Source organism: Cydia fagiglandana, chromosome 19 (assembly GCF_963556715.1).
Source record: "Cydia fagiglandana chromosome 19, ilCydFagi1.1, whole genome shotgun sequence".
NCBI classification, from domain to species: Eukaryota; Metazoa; Arthropoda; class Insecta; order Lepidoptera; family Tortricidae; genus Cydia; species Cydia fagiglandana.
In genome coordinates, this window is record NC_085950.1 from 5,938,886 (window position 1) to 5,956,915 (window position 18,030).

Genomic DNA, 18,030 nt, shown 5'->3' on the forward strand with positions numbered 1-18,030 from the left:
GTATTTAAATAAAAGTAAACAAATAATTTGTACATTTTAGGGTAGTTATAACATTTATTGGCTAACCAACCAAATACAAAACCGCCTGGATTAGTCACTGAACGACTTGACTTTAAACAACATTATTTAATCGTGTAATGTAATGTTTTCAATTTTATCTACCCTCAACTGGCTTAATGAGCCATTTGAAGGTAGATTTTGTTTACCTACTTTTTTTAATTACCAAAATAAAGATACAGAGATAAGAATTGTGTTAGTTCAGCGGTCTCACTGACGAATTCGAGCCAATCGTGCAGTCTACCGCAAAAACTTATGTAATATATTACCTACATTTTAAACTTAATTAACATAATACAAATGAACTTCATGCAGTCAAGCTTAGACGGTATACCTATAGTGGCCTGTGTGATCGCCTCTTTATATTATGTTTCATCCAAAACCACCCTAAACCAATTTATTTCCAATAACATTGATTTGATCCATGCGAGAATTGACCCCCAGATATTTCGTCACTAGTGTCACTACCACAGAATAACTAATAGTACTATCACTACCACTGATAAGGTCAACTTACGTACTGGTCAAAAACCCTTATCTCTTATCATTTTAGCGCCTCCCGACGTCCGGCTAAATTCATTTACGACTAGAAAACTTAACAACCAAAACAGCTTAAGCGCCAAGGCAATCCTATTAGAAATCGGCATTTCAAATTAGCAAGTTTCCGCAAAGTTAATTCTGCGGTCGATGGAATTAATTTGCCAGTTAATTGTTTAATAAATGTTGTTTTACGAGTGTACTGTTAGGTTTGCCCGAGTATATGAGACGCGGCGCGTCGAGATGGGCAGTTGTTTGTGGGTTGCGCGCTCGGTCGGTCGCGGGTGTAGTACAGGATACAGTGATGAAGTGGTTGGCTCTGTCGTGTTTCCTAATGTGGGCGAGACATGGGGAGGGGGGTGGTAAGTTTTTGTATAATATTGTTTTTTTTTGCTGTGTTTATTTGTAGTTTTACGGTTAATGGGATAAGTCTTAATCTTATACGTTTAGTAAATTACTTAATTATCTTTAATTTGCAAAGTATGTATTTAAAGTATAACGAATATAACCTATTTTTCTCCGGTGCTTTGAGATGACTTTTGCGATGTCAATACCATTACTGTAAACTTTTTGTGAATAAGTAACATAACATAACCTAGGTAGGTTATTGTTTGCAAGTCATATAAATAGGTATTTATATGACTTTCAAACAATTTCGGGTTTAAATTAGAATTAGGTTCTACATATTTGGTAATCATTATAAAATTGTTTACCATTTTATCGCCTTTTTCTTTTGGTTTTCATCGAAACTTAAACTTAATTGCTACCTACCCGATTATTGCAAAAAAAAAAAACAATCACAAGTTACTTGATCTATGAGCCCCACTCTCCTCACAATTATTAGTAATTCAGAATAAAAACTTTAAAAAACCGTTACTGCGAGTCAATTTAAATCAAGTGGAAGAAAATCAGGTCAATCGATTAATAAAGGATCCTCAGTATGTATGACTATAACCCATGAATGACATATAGTGTACTGACATGTGACACAGTGGCGTGCAGTGGAGATAAGACTTAAATCGGGCTCTAGAAGAGTCATTCTTGAAGGAATGTAACGCAAACTATAAAAATCGGCAACTTTTTTTTTGGTCATTTTGTATGGACTGCCTACCCTAGTGCCTACCTTTTTTTGTATGCACTGCACGCCACTGAATTGTGACATATAGGTTGTACTATTAGTTGTACCGAGATTAGTTGTTTTCCATTTCCGTCGCCTTTTCTCATAAGGTCATGGTTAATGTTAATAAATAAAAATAAAATAAATAAATAATAAATATTATTTTTTACACAAACTGACTAAGCCCCACGGTAAGCTCAAGAAGGCTTGTGTTGTGTAATGTGCATTTGACTATGACTTTAAAGTACTTAAATAATATAAGTATACCAACAAATAATGAATTAAATTTTAATTTTTAATTTTGCTATTACCTACCTAGTTCGATGTAAACAATATATCAATATATGGAGGAGACAGTATGAGTTACATAAAAAATATAGATATATAGGTATATATTTCTTGAGGGATCTTCACTCTTGAATTAAATTAGTTGTAGACATTTTTTTTTATTTGGCCATTTGTAATATCCGTTATATACAAATTTAATCGGTGAGTCAGGAAAAAACAACATCCTAATAATTAAATAATAGTTTTTAGTTTTCCTAATACGTAGAGAAGATACATATAAGATATAACATTGCAATAAAGTTCTCAAAATGGTCGCAAGTATGTTCGTTATATTCTAGTCACGTTCTAAGTTAAACGAGTAGGTACGTACAGAGCTAGAACGGAGAACACAAGGTACCTATTCCTACATCATACGCCATGTTTTTTTTATCAAATTCGTTCACAGAAAGCAAAGCTAAAATAGAACAAGTGCGATACAAACTCGCGTTCTAAAGGGTTCCGTACATTAAGTCCGACTCACGCTCGACTGCACATTTTTAATAGGTTTTCGTGTCATCTATAGGTACTTAAAGAAATATTTTTTGTATTTTTTTTCAAAATATTAGACCCAGTAGTTTCGGAGATAAAGGGGTGGGGTGGGGGACTGGTAATTTTTTGGCTATTTTCTTAAATAACTTCTAACCTATGTATTTCAAATATAAAAACAAAAATATTTGAAATTCTCAAAATGAGCTCTTTCATTTGATATATAACATGATATAGTTTGAAAAACTTTATTTTTAAAGTTTCTCATTTACCCCCGAAAAGTGGCCCCCATGTTTAAAATTAATTTGTTTACGGTAGATGTTCATCTTTGGGTCACTAAATATGTGTACCACATTTCAACTTAATTGGTCCAGTAGTATCCGAGAAAATAGGCTGTGACAGACGGACAGACAGACAGACGCACGAGTGATCCTATAAGGGTTCCGCTTTTTCCTTTTAAGGTACGAAACCTTAAAAGGAATTTGAGCTCTTTTAGTTATAGCAGCTAAAATAATCATAATTTCAACTATTTTCATACAAAAGCTAATCTACAAAAAAGATTAGGCAGGCGGATGATTCGGAGTTGTATGAAGGTTGCCGGTATTTTTATTTACTAGCCTCTGATTTGTACATAAAAATGACTCATTGGAAAACCACCTCTACAATAACCACACACATATATTTACTCACGATTAAGGAACAACAAATTGAACAAATACATCCTGTTGAAGTAACAGGTGATTCCCAGACGTTTGTATGAATATATATATGTTTCCGCGAATGCTCTGATGAGTAATCAAGGGAGGTTTTTCTTGTAAAAGGGTCGTTAACTATGCAATTGACACCTCCATAAGCAGCGAGGACCTTTTGCTATCATTGTTTGCCGCCAACTCTCTGATGTACTAAAACTGGCTAGTAAAGATAAAGATAATGTCGAGCAATGCTCAAACGATCATTTTTTTAGGTTCCCTGGTTGGCCGTTTAATCACAAAAGCTGGTCTTAAAATGGAGTTTTCATACTGCTACTCATAGAAAATGAAGCAAAAGAAAGTATTTTGTGACATTTACGTCCTTTTAGGGCAGATGTAGGGACATCTGGCGTCTTTCGAGCGTCGGCGTCTACAATTCTATGGCCGACGTCGACGCAACGTCGACGCAGCGTCGACGCAACTGCGCAGCGACGTCATTTTCCATAGCGCTGGACCGACGCCGACAGACGCGGACGCTCGAAAGACGCCAGATGTGGGGGGGCCCTTACTCCGAAGGGTCAACTTTTAGCCATAGCTTAACAACGGCGCTATCATGTTCAAAATGTATGGTTTTAGAGTAATGGAACCTTTCATAGCGTTAGAGGCCAAGAAAAGTCTGCAGCGACTTTGATAGCCCACGCAGTGTTATTATACGTCATAATTTAATATAAGTTTGACGTTTAAAATTACACTTGCACTGCATAGGCTATCAAAATCACTAGACTTTTCTCGATCTGACTCTATACACATTATTGTTTTAAATTTAGTTCAAGATTAAGACGAGAGGGGGGGTATTCAGGACGATTAATTAGATACCTGACTTAATAAAATTCTAACTATTCCTAATCGACTCATGAGGAAAATAGCCTAGTCTCACAGACAAAACATCCTCTAGACTGAGCATAATCGCGCTACCCCGTTGCCACGCATACGGTAATTTTACTCCATGTTCGAGTCGAAAGTGTCTTTGTGTGACGTCCGTGAACTCGTTCGTCGTTTGAACGGACCAATCACGGCACGGGACTTCGCTCACCTCATCCCGCGCACCCCCGCATTTTTGGCAGCATCGGTTGCATGAAATAATTGCTCTAAACTACGTCTAGAGGATTCCTAGTCTATGCCTAGTCTGAACAAGTTATTGCACAGCCACCCAAGCTTCAGCCAGCCGACCTTGACAACAATTTCAGCCTATATTGAGCTTGTGGAGACACCAAATAATTAAAAGCAATTGGTTGTCGCTCGCTGATAAATGTCCCGGCGCCGTCTGAAATCATGGCGTAGGCATCACACAGTACAGTCAGCCACAGAATAAATAATAGTACTAGGTACAGAAGACTCGCTCTCTAACAAAACGCGTCTATTACGATCAGGACAGATATGGCTGCTAGGTGGCGACAGCGCCACGCGCGGCTTATGGCTAGCCACCAAAATTGGTGTGGAACGGTAGTACTTTTAGCTACCTGTAGTAAAGCGACGAAATCGCGGAGTGAGCCATGCCTGAGTCAGCATGAATTGTAGCTCATAAGACTACGTTAAAAAGGTCCTTCTCAAATAATATGTCAGCTGTCTAATTGCCACAATACATACAAAATGTATGAAAAGAGTCGTGGCAATTAGATGCAACCGCAGACATATCTCAGAGAATGACCCTAAAAGATTGAAACAATGTCTAATAGCTTTACAGAAATAGATACGTCTCGAATTGTAGATATAAAATAAATATGTTTATGGATGGGACAATCTTACACAAATCGACCTAGCCCCACAATATATAGCAACTCTTGTTATTCTAGTTGTTCAAATTGATAATATATTATACTCGTAGCTAATGGTAAAAATATAATGAAAGAATAAGGGATGGCTGATGGGTATATAAATTTTGCAGCCGTATCTCGGACTATTTTGATTTGAGTATGTAACTGGACATAAATCGCCTTAAAAGTATTATTAATTTATGTTCTTAAGAATCTTAAATAGTTAGGTAAATCTATAAATCAATCATAGCCGAGAACCACCGCCTGGAAATTCGCTTTTACGTAAAAAACCGGGCAAGTGCGAGTCGGACCCGCGCACGAAGGGTTCCGTACCATTTCGCAATAAACGGCAAAAAAATCACTTGTTGTATGGGAGCCCTACTTAATTATTTATTATATTCTGTTTTTAGTATTTGTTGTTATAGTGGCAACAGAAATACAGTCATCATCTGTGAAAATTTCAACTGTCTAGCTATCACGGTTCATGAGGCACACACAGCCTACACACACCCACAGACGGACGGACAGACAGACGGACAGCGGAGTCTTATGGGAACCCTAAAAAGACCGCATCGAAATCGGTCCATTTGTTTGAGAGCTATTGTGCCATAGACAGACATATTATTGGCATCAAACGTATACTTAACACCCCCTCTTTTTGCGTCGGGGGTTAAATACCCAGTAAAATGGCCAAATTGAAACCAATTGGGTGATATTGAATGCATTGATGATATTTAGAAAGGATACGTAATTGTTTCGATTGATCACTAAATATACATATTTTGACACCGATTGGCATAGATTCAATTTTATTAGATCTGGAAATAGTCGGATCTTACAGAACCGCTAGCAGTGGGGAGACACTCCTGACTTCAGGCCATCTTGGCTCCGTCAGGCGTGGCTCACTCCGCGATTTCGTCGCTTTGCTACAGGGAGCTAAAACTGCATCCGTTCGACCCCAATTTTGGGGTTTGCCATAAGCCGCGCGTGGCGCTGTCGCCACCTAGCGGCCCTATCTGTGCTGATCGTGACATACGCGTTTTGTTAGAGAGTGAGTCTTCTGTACCTAGTACTATTATTTATTCTGTGCTTCAGGCAAACTCGGCTTCGTTCGGCTCAGCATTGCTCCGAGCTATTATTAGGGTTGGCACCACTTGACTTCCTTTTGCGCACGACCACAGATAAGATGATCACTTGAATTTTGACAACCCTAAATAGCCGGAAGGGATAGTGCCATACATTAGAAAGGGATATCATGATTCGACCCTGAATCGCTGTCAAACTTCGGTTTGGTAGGAAGTGTCCTTTCTATACGGTACCTAGTACTTACTGTTATTTATTCTGTGCCCCTAGTAAATTTCATTCGGTAGCGTGACGAGCGTTCGCGTTATGTCTACTTTTGTGTGGGATTAGCGGCAGGCGTGGCTCACTCCGCGATTTCGTCGCTTTGCTACAGGTAGCTAAAAGTACATCCGTTCCACCCCAATTTTGGGGTTTGCCATAAGCCGCGCGTGGCGCTGTCGCCACCTAGCGGGCATATCTGTCCTGATCGTAACAGATGCGTTTTGTTAGGGAGTCTTCTAGTACTATTATTTATTATGTGACAGCGGGCCCAGCGGGACGCTTTGGAAACTCAAAATCTCATAATAAATGACACAACGCGTAGGTATACATCACGTCACGGGTATCGAATGAAATTTGCACTTGGGGTACAGATACATTCTTTTCCGATTGCCAATCGCCATCTTGGTTACGATCATGGTATAATAATATACTCCGCCTGGTACTCTCTTCCCGTCTTTTCTAGGTCACGTGACTGACACAGGCCTACGTCATCATGCGACAGCGCTGTATGATAATATGCGATAGCGCTATATATAGCGGCCATGTTATTGTGACGTAGGCTTGTGTCACTCTGGGAAGAGAAGACCATGTTTTATTAGACTATGGTTACGATCCAGGGCCTACCGCGAACACCGAATTTGCGGGCATTTTTCTGTTAAGGGGCCCACTGATTAACAGTCCGCCGGACGGTTTCGGTCTTTCAGTTGTTCGCAAATTTAGCAAATTAGCAAATTGCGGTCATCTCTTTTTCGTTAAGGTACTCCAAATCCTAATTAGAGTAAAGGGGCCTACGGGGCCTACTGATTAACAGTCCGCCGGACGGTATCGGCCTGTCAGTTAAAACACAATTTTGACAGTTCCGAACAACTGAAAGACCGATACCGTCCGGCGGACTGTTAATCAGTGGACCCCTTAACGGAAAATGCCCGCAAATTCGGTAGGCCCCTTTACTCTAATTAGGATTTGGAGTACCTTAACGAAAAAGAGATGACCGCAATTTGCTAATTCCGATATTCGCGGCCCTCTGATTACGACCGTATCTTCGTCGGCCCTTGACAAGGACCTGAAACGTCATCTACTCAAGTCTGACCGTACTTAAATAGTAAACAAAACATACCCCTGATTACAGCAGTGAGATCATTGTATGTAATATGTAATCAATAGTAATAATCATCAATAGTCATAATCGTGATTATACTACACTGGGTCAATGTTGCGTGGAAAATATTGGGCCTGTTTACTAACATTGGATTTAATTATTATAAACTGAAGTAGACGCGTCACATCACCTTTTGACCGCCACGCCTATCATGTACTCTATGAGCTGCAGCTTAAAAAATAAAAATACTTGCTTCGTCGAGTCATTAGTTACCACCAAACCGATTTGGGAGTAACTACTGGGAATAATTTTGGTAAAATGTGGGAAAAAATTCCTCGTAGTTACCACTGGTAACAACTTGGTGGTAACTCGTGGGAATTACCCAATCATACCTACTTTAAAGAAAAAAATCACTCCTGAAAAACCCCCCCTTTAATGATGTTACGAGTTGACGAGCGTCCAAAAAGTACAGAATTCCGCCCCTGTTACGTCAGGCAGTGTAGAATCATACGTACAGTGATGTGGTGCCATAGATTCATAGATGACGGGTAAGGACACGCGCGGGTATTGCCCTCGACCTGTCCGGCCACTATCCACTACTCTGGCGGACATTGAAACGAGTCGATCCTAAACTATCTTAGAGTCTGCGCGGAAAGAGAAGAGTCGTGAAAGTTATGGTATATTTGGGGATAATACATGTGACTAGATTTACTAAGAGTTGTCAGGTCTAAGAAGACCTGACAACTCTTAGTAAATCTAGTCTGGAAATAGAGAGAGGAAATGAGAGCAACGAAGCCATCACTTTAGATAAGTAGTTAGTTTCCTACTGGAGGATTTCCCTCAATTCCTCATAATAGAATTCATCATGACTACTAAATTTTGGCAAAAATAGGATCAATCTGGAACATATGTTAAGAAAAGAAAATCCATATCGGCTCACAAATAGACGATGATCTGAGGTTACATAGTTACAAAAAAATCCGTCAGACGGATAACCTCCTTTCATTGAAGTCTGCTAAAATGTATATATTATGTCGCGAGGACTTGTTCAGAGCGAACTACTAGTACTAGTCGAACCAGCAATAAAATCCGTGTACTATTAATTAAAAAAAAATGTTCCATAAATAACTAGACATATGATTCATTTGCAATATATACATATACCAGGGTGCCATGTGTTTAAATTTTTTTATTGTATCAACTTTATTAAAGTGTCATTATATGGAACTTGCTAACTATGTGAACCAAAGTCCCTAGTAAATTCATCATTTTGACAGTTTCAATATGGCGGTTTGTTTACATAGTTAGCAAGTTCTATAGAATGACACTTTATGTACCACGGTTCGCAATAAAGGATTCTATTTTATTCTATTAGTTGACCCGTTTCCATGTCCGGCAGTGTAGTAGCCCTTTCACATGCAAACTGTTGCCAAGCGCAGTAACGGGACCGCACTCCTAATGCCTTTGTTTTGATGACACGACCACAACCTGTCTTAGAAAGCTGTTCTCTATTCCTTGCAACTTCAGAACTCGCTTTCTACGGCTAATATATCGTTCGATGCTTGGTGTTTGCCAATGCGATAAGTTTTACCCAAATACTCTCGATTCTCTCAAGGAAGAGCTAGGTTTGATAAACGTAAAAAAATAAGTGAAAATTAACATAGCACATACATATGATATGGACAAATATGGACGTGTCGATACCTCTTTGAAAATCGAAATATATTAAAACAGTCGTGTTGTATTTAATACCAACAGCCCATGAGCTCCATCATCCGACACATGGATATGGTGGGAAAAGCTCTTGAGTAGTTGACGGCTCTTCTCTAGGGGGTAATTGCACAAAAGATCCCTAGGGGTCGAAGCAAGGGCCCTCGAAGACAATAAGATAAGATAATTTTTTATTGTTACTTAGGTAATTCAAAAAAAAATTAAAGTGGTGTGATTATATTTTTTCCGTGATATTTACGACAATGCGTAATTCATAATTTTTCTTTGGTAGATAAGCTTCGGAGATAGGGGGAGAATGGTACTTTTTGTCATTTTTTGTAAATAATATTTTATCACCTTCTATTTCCTACTTTTAAGCCACTTCTTAATTAAATAATGCTAGAGCAAAGGTTTCAACGCAACCTCAATCTAATTCTTATCTCGGTTCGTCAATCTCAGGTCCGCACGCGTCAATAGAAAGTAGTAAAAGATAATTTAGGAATATCCGACGTAGACGTAAAGGCATCTGACATGACATCATCCCAATGATAACCCAATGAAAACAAAAATAACTTTACCGCCGGCGGAACCCTGAAATAAAGTAAACATGTATAAAATGCGTATTAAAATGGGTTCGGGGCGGCCTCGGCGGCGGTCGAGATAAGTTGGTTTTGAATGAATGAAGCCCGACCTTTGATATGTGACGTGAAACTTTTGTGGCGCTCCTGCTGATAAGTTGTGTGCGAAATACGGTTATAATGGAACATCGGTGAAGGACCTCCAACTGGTATAGTTAATATAGTTTTCTCCAATATGCTCGGAAATGTTCACCTTACTGTAGCAAAAATAGTACGGGAAGTTCTTCGTTAATGTCAAACTCTAACTAAAAAACATCAAACTATCGCTGTCCTGTTCTAGCGGACGGGAAGTAAAAAAACACTACAGTAATCGGGGGGCACGGCAGTGCCCCCGCCAAGTCGAGCGCGAAGCAAACACTGCCGTACCATCCTTTACTGGAACCATTTCGCCGCATTTTCAGGACCCTATTTGAGAACCTCTGGATAAGACCAGAACGCAGAAATTTTGGTCATCCAGTAAGCTATAATCACATACTTAAAATCCAAAATTTCAAGTTTGTAGGTCATTTAGTTCCGAAGTTAAGCGAAAGCAAAGTTTCGCATTTATGAAACTCACTCATGATCATCAGAATAGAACTAGTACTTCCCATAAACTCAGAGAGCTGAAATTTGGTACAGAGTTAGGGTTTAATGGCCACATAAAGGGAAAACCTAAAAATATTGCAATATCAGTCACGTTTTAAAGATCTAAGAACTGCATAAGTAAGTTTGTAATCCCATATAAATATATGATATTACAAAGTTACTGTTGCAGTTCCTACAAATAGTAGGTAAAGTAAAGGTACACTACGATGTACGATGTGAGTATGAAAGAAGATATGTTTAGTTATGATATGTGTATACATAGTATGGGTATGAGTACCCGAAAAGAAGGACTGCCTACAAAAAGAGATGAGATCCCATCAAAAACATTACATGTAAAAAGGTGCAGGCATCAGTGCCAGGGGGTGTTAAAACCGTATCAATAAGATATCTTTAATTTGTAATACGTATAATGACTTGGCCATCGCACGGCTGCATAATGACAAAAGGATCATCGTCACCTATTAAAAATAATTCTAATTGAACATAACGCTAGCGCTAATTGCAGTTTGAGCATTACACATATTTACGAGTACGGTACGAGTAAAGCATTATGTGCGATTGCCAAGTCATTATATGATGATTAGTGACGGATTACTGATTATTATTTAATTATTAGATTTAATGAATGGGCAATACGAAAAACTGTTGCTACTGTACAAGAATCAGAACCGGAAAAAAAAAAGAAAGATTTGTAATAATAAAAAAACTACTCCTAAAAAGAAAAAAAATGTGTTAAATAAGAAAATCTAATCAAATAAATCAATATGCCCACGTTTCTACAAAAAGAAGTGAAATCCCACCAAAAACATTCTGTAAAAAACTAGCCAAGTCTCGATGGAGCTGCTTGTTTATCTCTAAAAAGTAATGAAATCTAGACAAAGTCGTGCCAAGTCTAAGGTTCCTTACTGCGATTTCTTTATTATTATAGTTAATGTTGTGTGACTTGGCCGTTGAAGGGTACACAAGGGTACAAAACCAGGTGCTCCATGACACCATTGCACCAATCTGTCGCCAGAACCGCTACCCATTGACGATGGAAAATTGCCACTTGGAAAACGTTGATTCAATAACCAGTCAATTGTAGGCTTGATAAAGCTGCGTATTTCAATAATACTTATGTATGGGCGAGCCTGAAACAAACACTTCTTTTTGGTGCAATGGCAGATTGGTGCAATGGTGTCATGGAGCACCTGGTTTTGTACCCTTGTGTACCCTTCAACGGCCAAGTCACACAACATTAACTATAATAATAAAGAAATCGCAGTAAGGAACCTTAGACTTGGCACGACTTTGTCTAGATTTCATTACTTTTTAGAGATAAACAAGCAGCTCCATCGAGACTTGGCTAGTTTTTTACAGAATGTTTTTGGTGGGATAACTTATTACTGTAGTGTTTTTTACTTTTTAATAATAAAAAACGCAAACAGCCAATTATTATTGCCGCGAGCCGCTTCTACACGACCCGATCAGCTATCATTTCACGTGTATGATCGTGCGAATACTGCTTAATAAAATCAAAGATTATTTTTATATTTTTTTTTAAATCTCATCCGTGTTCATAAAGCTTACATAGTTTGTCAAAGGACTTTCTCATTTCAAACATAGACAAAGAGAATCATACTATCTTTGTCTTACACTAGTACTAGCACCCAAAAGAAAAGGATGGGTGTAGTTTTCCTGGTTCTTACTGACTGAAAAGTTGGTTTGACAAACTATATTGCGCAATTATATTGAATGAACGAATATTGCATGGTACTGAATGGCAGAATAAGTTTGTGCCTTTAACTTTTAAAAATTAATTAAAGAGGGAAATTGTTTTTGACATTTTGGATGTGAAGGTTTGATTTGAGTGATGCTTGATGCTTAAATAATAATTATTTTAGCTTATTTCCTCGCATGTTTGGAGAAAAGCACTATATATGCCTCGGCAGGAATAGCAATTCGTGGATTCGTCTTCTTTGTCGGACTCCGCTTCGCGTCGTCCGACAAAATCGAAACTCATCCACGAATTGCCCTTTCCCGGCCTCTGCAATAATGTACTATTGATTGTACAGAGGAACATCGATAACTCGAACCTCGATACAACGAAATCCTAGTCAACCCGAAATAAAAGAAGTACTTTGCCTAAAACTCATTAACGTTTGAAACATATATTCGACTTTTTCTACTTATTTTTAATGCAGTTTCGCAACTCCCCACGCCTTAGAGCCAGAGCCATCGTGACCCTACAGTCTACAGATGTAGCATTGTACACCTATATACCGAACAGAATTTGTTGAGTTTCTCACTTCAGACGCGTTGGCACAGAACAAATAATAAACATGGTACAGAAGACTCACTCTCTAACAAAACGCGACTGTTACGATCAGGACAGATATGGCCGCTAGGTGGCGACAGCGCCACGCGCGGCTTATAGCTAGCCACCAAAATTGGTGTGGAACGGATGTACTTTTAGCTACCTGTAGCAAAGCGACGAAATCGCGGAGTGAGCCACGCCTGTCGGTGGGGACTTTCTTTTATGAGGTGTAGTGATAAAGTGCTACACTAGCTACAATTCTACACATCCATCCGGGTGTAAATATAATCGTTTCATCACCATCTTTCAAAACCTCCGTGACCACATATCGTAAGCGACAGGGAAGCGATATTTATAGTCTATTGCCGCCCATGTCCGTTTCCCACAATACAATTGTAAGCACTAATTGCTAAGCGTTTAATTGTTGTTGACGATGAGCAAATGCTAGGTTTTGAAATTAGCTTGTCGTTGTACAGTTCACGTCAAAGATATGTATACATTTTTCGCCTTATTACTTATATTTAATAAGTTAACACGTATCAGTGAAAGAATAAGGATCAAAGTCAAATGGTGTTCTTGCAGTTTTATCTTCTGTCGAAAGATGGCAGTAAATTTACAGTGGCTACATAATTTATTTTGACAATCCGTCTCTATGCACTCTAATCTCTTTGCTAGTATCAAAAAGAATAGATAGTATAGAGGGGTCCTGTCATAGTAAATGTTGTAGTCACTGTAAATTTACTGCCATCTATCGACACACGACTATAACTCAAATTAAACACATATAAAATTATCAAAAAAATGAATATATGTATAGTAGTGTACCCTATGATGGGCGTGGAACCAGTAATGGGACAAAAAACCACAAATCCTGTAAAATAAGTGTCTAAAAGTAGTTTATAAACACTGCCTGTATATTATCATAAATAAGAGTCCTAGAGCTGTTTCAGTTTGAATTTTTATTAAATTTGGTTGTTTTTTAAGAAATTGGCGTCAACCCAAAAGTTGTCGTGTCACTGAAAAAAAATACCACTACGAATTCTTAACAACTTCGCTAAGAGAGGTGAGTTAATTTATTAAATTTTAATTAATTAATACTTGATGAAAACTAGAATGTGTTTTGTTAATTGCATTTACCATGAGATAAGGTATACAATATACTATGTTGTGACTCCACAGATGTAAAAAAATAGTGGTATTTGGCCCAATCCCATTATAGGAGCTGTAAAACTGCATACCTCCTATAATGAACGGGTTCTCCTGATACAGGTACCTATACATATACTTACAAGGAGGACTCAAAACGAATTGTATTCAAATTGTACTGTTTAACACAATAAACATTTTTTCATTTTCATTTTTTTATTTTTCAATGGGACAATTTACATAATGATGCTTGCCATGCCATCATTTCATGTTTAAACAATACAGAAGTAAAATGTAGTTACGAAATATGTCAACCAGAGGTATGCTCGGACTTCGGATAAATTAATATCGTTTTTCCAAACTTTCATTTAACTTGCCCTGTTAGTTAGTATGGGTCAAATCTTGGTAGCCGAGTTTGATCCACTTTCCGATTTCCGATTGAGTTGAAATTTTGTATTCGTAATTAAATATGCAAATCGGATGATAATGCAATATTATGATAACATGGACCAGATCTGATGACCTATTTCAATATTTTATACTGATAGAGCAGTGCCCATTACTGGGGGGCCCATTACTGGAGCTTTGGTGTCCATGACTGGAGAAAAATAGCATAGTTTTAATTTGTTAAGTATGTGGAAACTCATTGCAGTATCTTTGATACAACACGCCTGAAACATGAAAGACGGATAGGACTTTCATCTTTCAATACGCTAAGCGGTAGACCATTCACATGTATTAGGGAAATATCACAAATACTCCAAATTCCCTCTTAAATGTCCCATGACTGGTGCTGTTACTATATATGGATAAATGATTTTATTATTTTTATATCATTTTGAGCAATCTTCATTCGGTGATATCTATGTGTTAAAATTGTTAAATATGAAACGCTGTCGTCACGCCATCTAGCCGAGAATAGGCTAAAGGTGTGTGTGCGCCATCTATCCGAGAATGACTTTTTCTTGATTTCCGAGGCACGTTTTTTTTCTTAGACTTTATTCATCTTATACGAAGTTACATATGTCTTTGCTAGTATTAAGGCCGAGCCACACCGGCTCGCGTGTGCGTGACGTGCGCGTGTGCGTGCGCTAAAATGTTGGAGCCGCACACGCACACGTCACGCAAGCGGTGTGCCATCTCTCATAAGGATCTGTATACTACAACGCCGCACGCGCACGTGCACGTCACGCACACGCAGCCGGTGTGCACAGGGCTTTAAGCGTGCTTCAATAGTTACGATGACGTTAAATATTGATGTTTATATTCCTTAAAGTCGTCATCAAAACAAGGTCTGTCCAGTTCATAGAAGACCTATTGACCCCGTGACGGTCATATCAACAATGACTCATTCTACGTTCTGACCCTTTGGTCACTGTTGTAACGTATTTGATTAGGGTGGTTGCCACATGTCCAATTTTACGTCTGTGCGATAAGATACGGCCCACGATAATCTTAAACTTAGAGAATATAACCAACGGAGACGCCATGTCTATAATTTTCGGTACAAAATAGTCTGCCGTTTTTTGCGGGGGAGGCGCACATCAAATGTATAGGTACGTCATGTCAGATAAACGTCAGTCCATACATGTGGTTGACATGTGGTTGACCATTGGCCGCCTATTTTCGACAGAGGGGAACGCCTGTTAATGACCATTCTTTAAGTTCTTAAATGCCCAGGAGGTGGAGCCAAGATGACAATCTACATCGACAAACGTCAAAAAAAAAATAGCGAGATGACAATTAGGTACGACGAGTTGCGGAAACCCGGCTCGCACAAATAGATGTAACATCATATAAATATATAGCGGATAACATTGCGATATTTTACAGACCTGCTACTGAATTCAAATGATTGATTATGATTCACATATGCAATGGGTCAAATGGGTGCTTTCACACTCGTGTTACTCTTAACTCGAGTAAAAACGCCAAGAATCTATTGCATCCGATACACATTAACGCTCGAACGTAGAGAGAACGCCAATAGTTCGAGGGTTAAATGGGTTCGGTCGGCGACATTTTACACAAATCAACGTAGTCCCAAACTAAGCAAAGCTTGTACTTGCTAGGCGACGATATACATACTTATAAAGATAAACTCCCATATGACTCAGGAACAAATATTTGTGTTAATCACACAAATAAATGCCCTTACCGGGATTCGAACCCAGGACCATCGGTTTCACAGGCAGGGTCACAACCCACTAGGCCCGACCGGTCATTACATTCAACCCTCGGTTCGTCATCATCATATATTATGGCTCCTCTACACGTTGGCCAAACGCTCCGCCAACGCTTGGCCCATGAGTTGGCCGTGCCTTGGTCGGAACGCTACTACACGTGGCCACGTATTCGTCATTTTTAATTTAAAAAAACACAAAATGCATGAACGTCCACCCTCGACCGCGTCCGAGCACGCACTGCCGATTGGGCCACGTGTAGATGCGTACCGCAATCGCTTGGCCAATCCCTTTGATGTGCGGCCGAAAAACCGACACCGCGGCCAACTCATCGCCATCCCGCGCGCCAAAAGCCAACCGACACCAATACCCCCTCTACACGTTTTCCCAACATATTGGACCAATAGGTTGGGCCAACGTGTAGAGGAGCCATTAGATATATTTAAGAGTAAGACTCTTGTCGGTGGAGCAATTTCCATGTTTGACGGTCCTCTGCATTCTCTACTACTAAAACTAACGTTGAATAATTAATTAAAATTTGAAACGAATGAATAATAACGGTTCACCGGAGGTCAGCGTAGTAAGATAACGCCTAAACAAGAACCACTGTGCGTTACTAGGAAGCGATTACCATGTCGTATCGTACAGACAGATATCGCCTAAAACCACAGAGTTATCATTACTATGGAGAAGCCATACCAAACAATGAAAAAATTAAATGACAATTGTCTCAATCGCAATCTGTACCACGCGACCAAAACGTCGTAAGCGCCGTAAAGTTCTTGGCGCTTACGCTTTTAGGTCTCAAGATTTACGCTACGCTGTATGGTTTGTTGTCAAATCGACAACAACTCATGGTGCAAAGTACTGGTGCTGTATGCAGTTTCTATACGAAGTAATACTAGTTCAATGCGTAATACCAAAGAGTTATTACTTATTAATAATAGTAGGAGCGTGCCTCGAATATAGACAGCTGAAGTAGATAACGCCGTGCAGCCTCGTACAGCGCCATCGTACATCGTACAGCCCTACATTGAACATGGCCCTATGCGCTTTTGTGTTTTTATGGTTCCGTACCAAAAACATAAAAGTTACGGAACCCTTATGGTTCGACTCTGTCCGTCTGTCTGTCACATTGCTAAATGCAAAATGACACCGTTATACTGGCACCATTTCTTAGTGCCCGTAAGGGCCACTCTTTACGAAGTAACATATATAAGTCAATGGTTTTAGGTACATATCTACAGGATGACTAAAAAATAACTACAAAAAAAAAATTGGCTGGTCCATTATCTATGGGAGGGTAAATTTATTTTTCGCGATTTCGGGGTTGGTGGCATAGTAAAAGTTGCTCACTACAATCCCAAAACTTCCTTGGCAACGGGAATGCAGTTATTTTTTAGCCACCGTGTATTTAGATTTCAGCCTGCGATATTTGCCTTTAATGACCAACTCTTTTGGACTAAGTCTATGAGGAAAACGGATGCTTAGAATTACGAGTAGGTACAATTAGTGAAACAAGTGCAAGCGACAGCTTCTAAGAAGTTAACTCACCGATAAGGGTACAGTATTAGCTTGTTCTAAGTTGATACTCTAAACTAAACAGATATCTTAATTGTTTAAGAGTCAAACAATTTTTATAGTATGGGCAAAGACATATGTAACTTCGTATAAGATGGATAAAGTCTAAGGAAAAAACGTGCCACGGAAATCAAGAAATAGTAATTCTCGCATAGATGCCACACACCTTTGGCCTATGCTCGGCTAGATGGCGTGACGACACCGTTTCATATTTCACAATTTTAACACATAGATATCAGTGAATGAGCGTGGGTCAAAACAATATAAAAATAATAAAATCATTTATCCATATATATGTATTTTTTATAATTTTATATGTGTTTATATTGAGTTTTAGTCGTGTGTCGATAGATAGATGGCAGTAATTTTACAGTGACTGCAAAATTTACTATGACAGGACCCCTCTATACTATCTATAATC

At 38.9% G+C, this 18,030-nt stretch overlaps 1 protein-coding gene across 1 annotated transcript in view; it reads left to right on the plus strand.

The window, feature by feature from the left end:
* Window positions 1–821: 821 nt before the first annotated feature.
* LOC134674194 (uncharacterized) overlaps window positions 822–18,030 on the plus strand; it is a 43,446-nt gene continuing 26,237 nt past the window's right edge. The window contains exon 1 of the mRNA XM_063532252.1: window positions 822–956. Within this exon, the coding sequence (XP_063388322.1) occupies window positions 899–956 (58 nt within the window). The 5' untranslated portion in view covers window positions 822–898. The remainder of the gene's footprint in view (window positions 957–18,030) is intronic.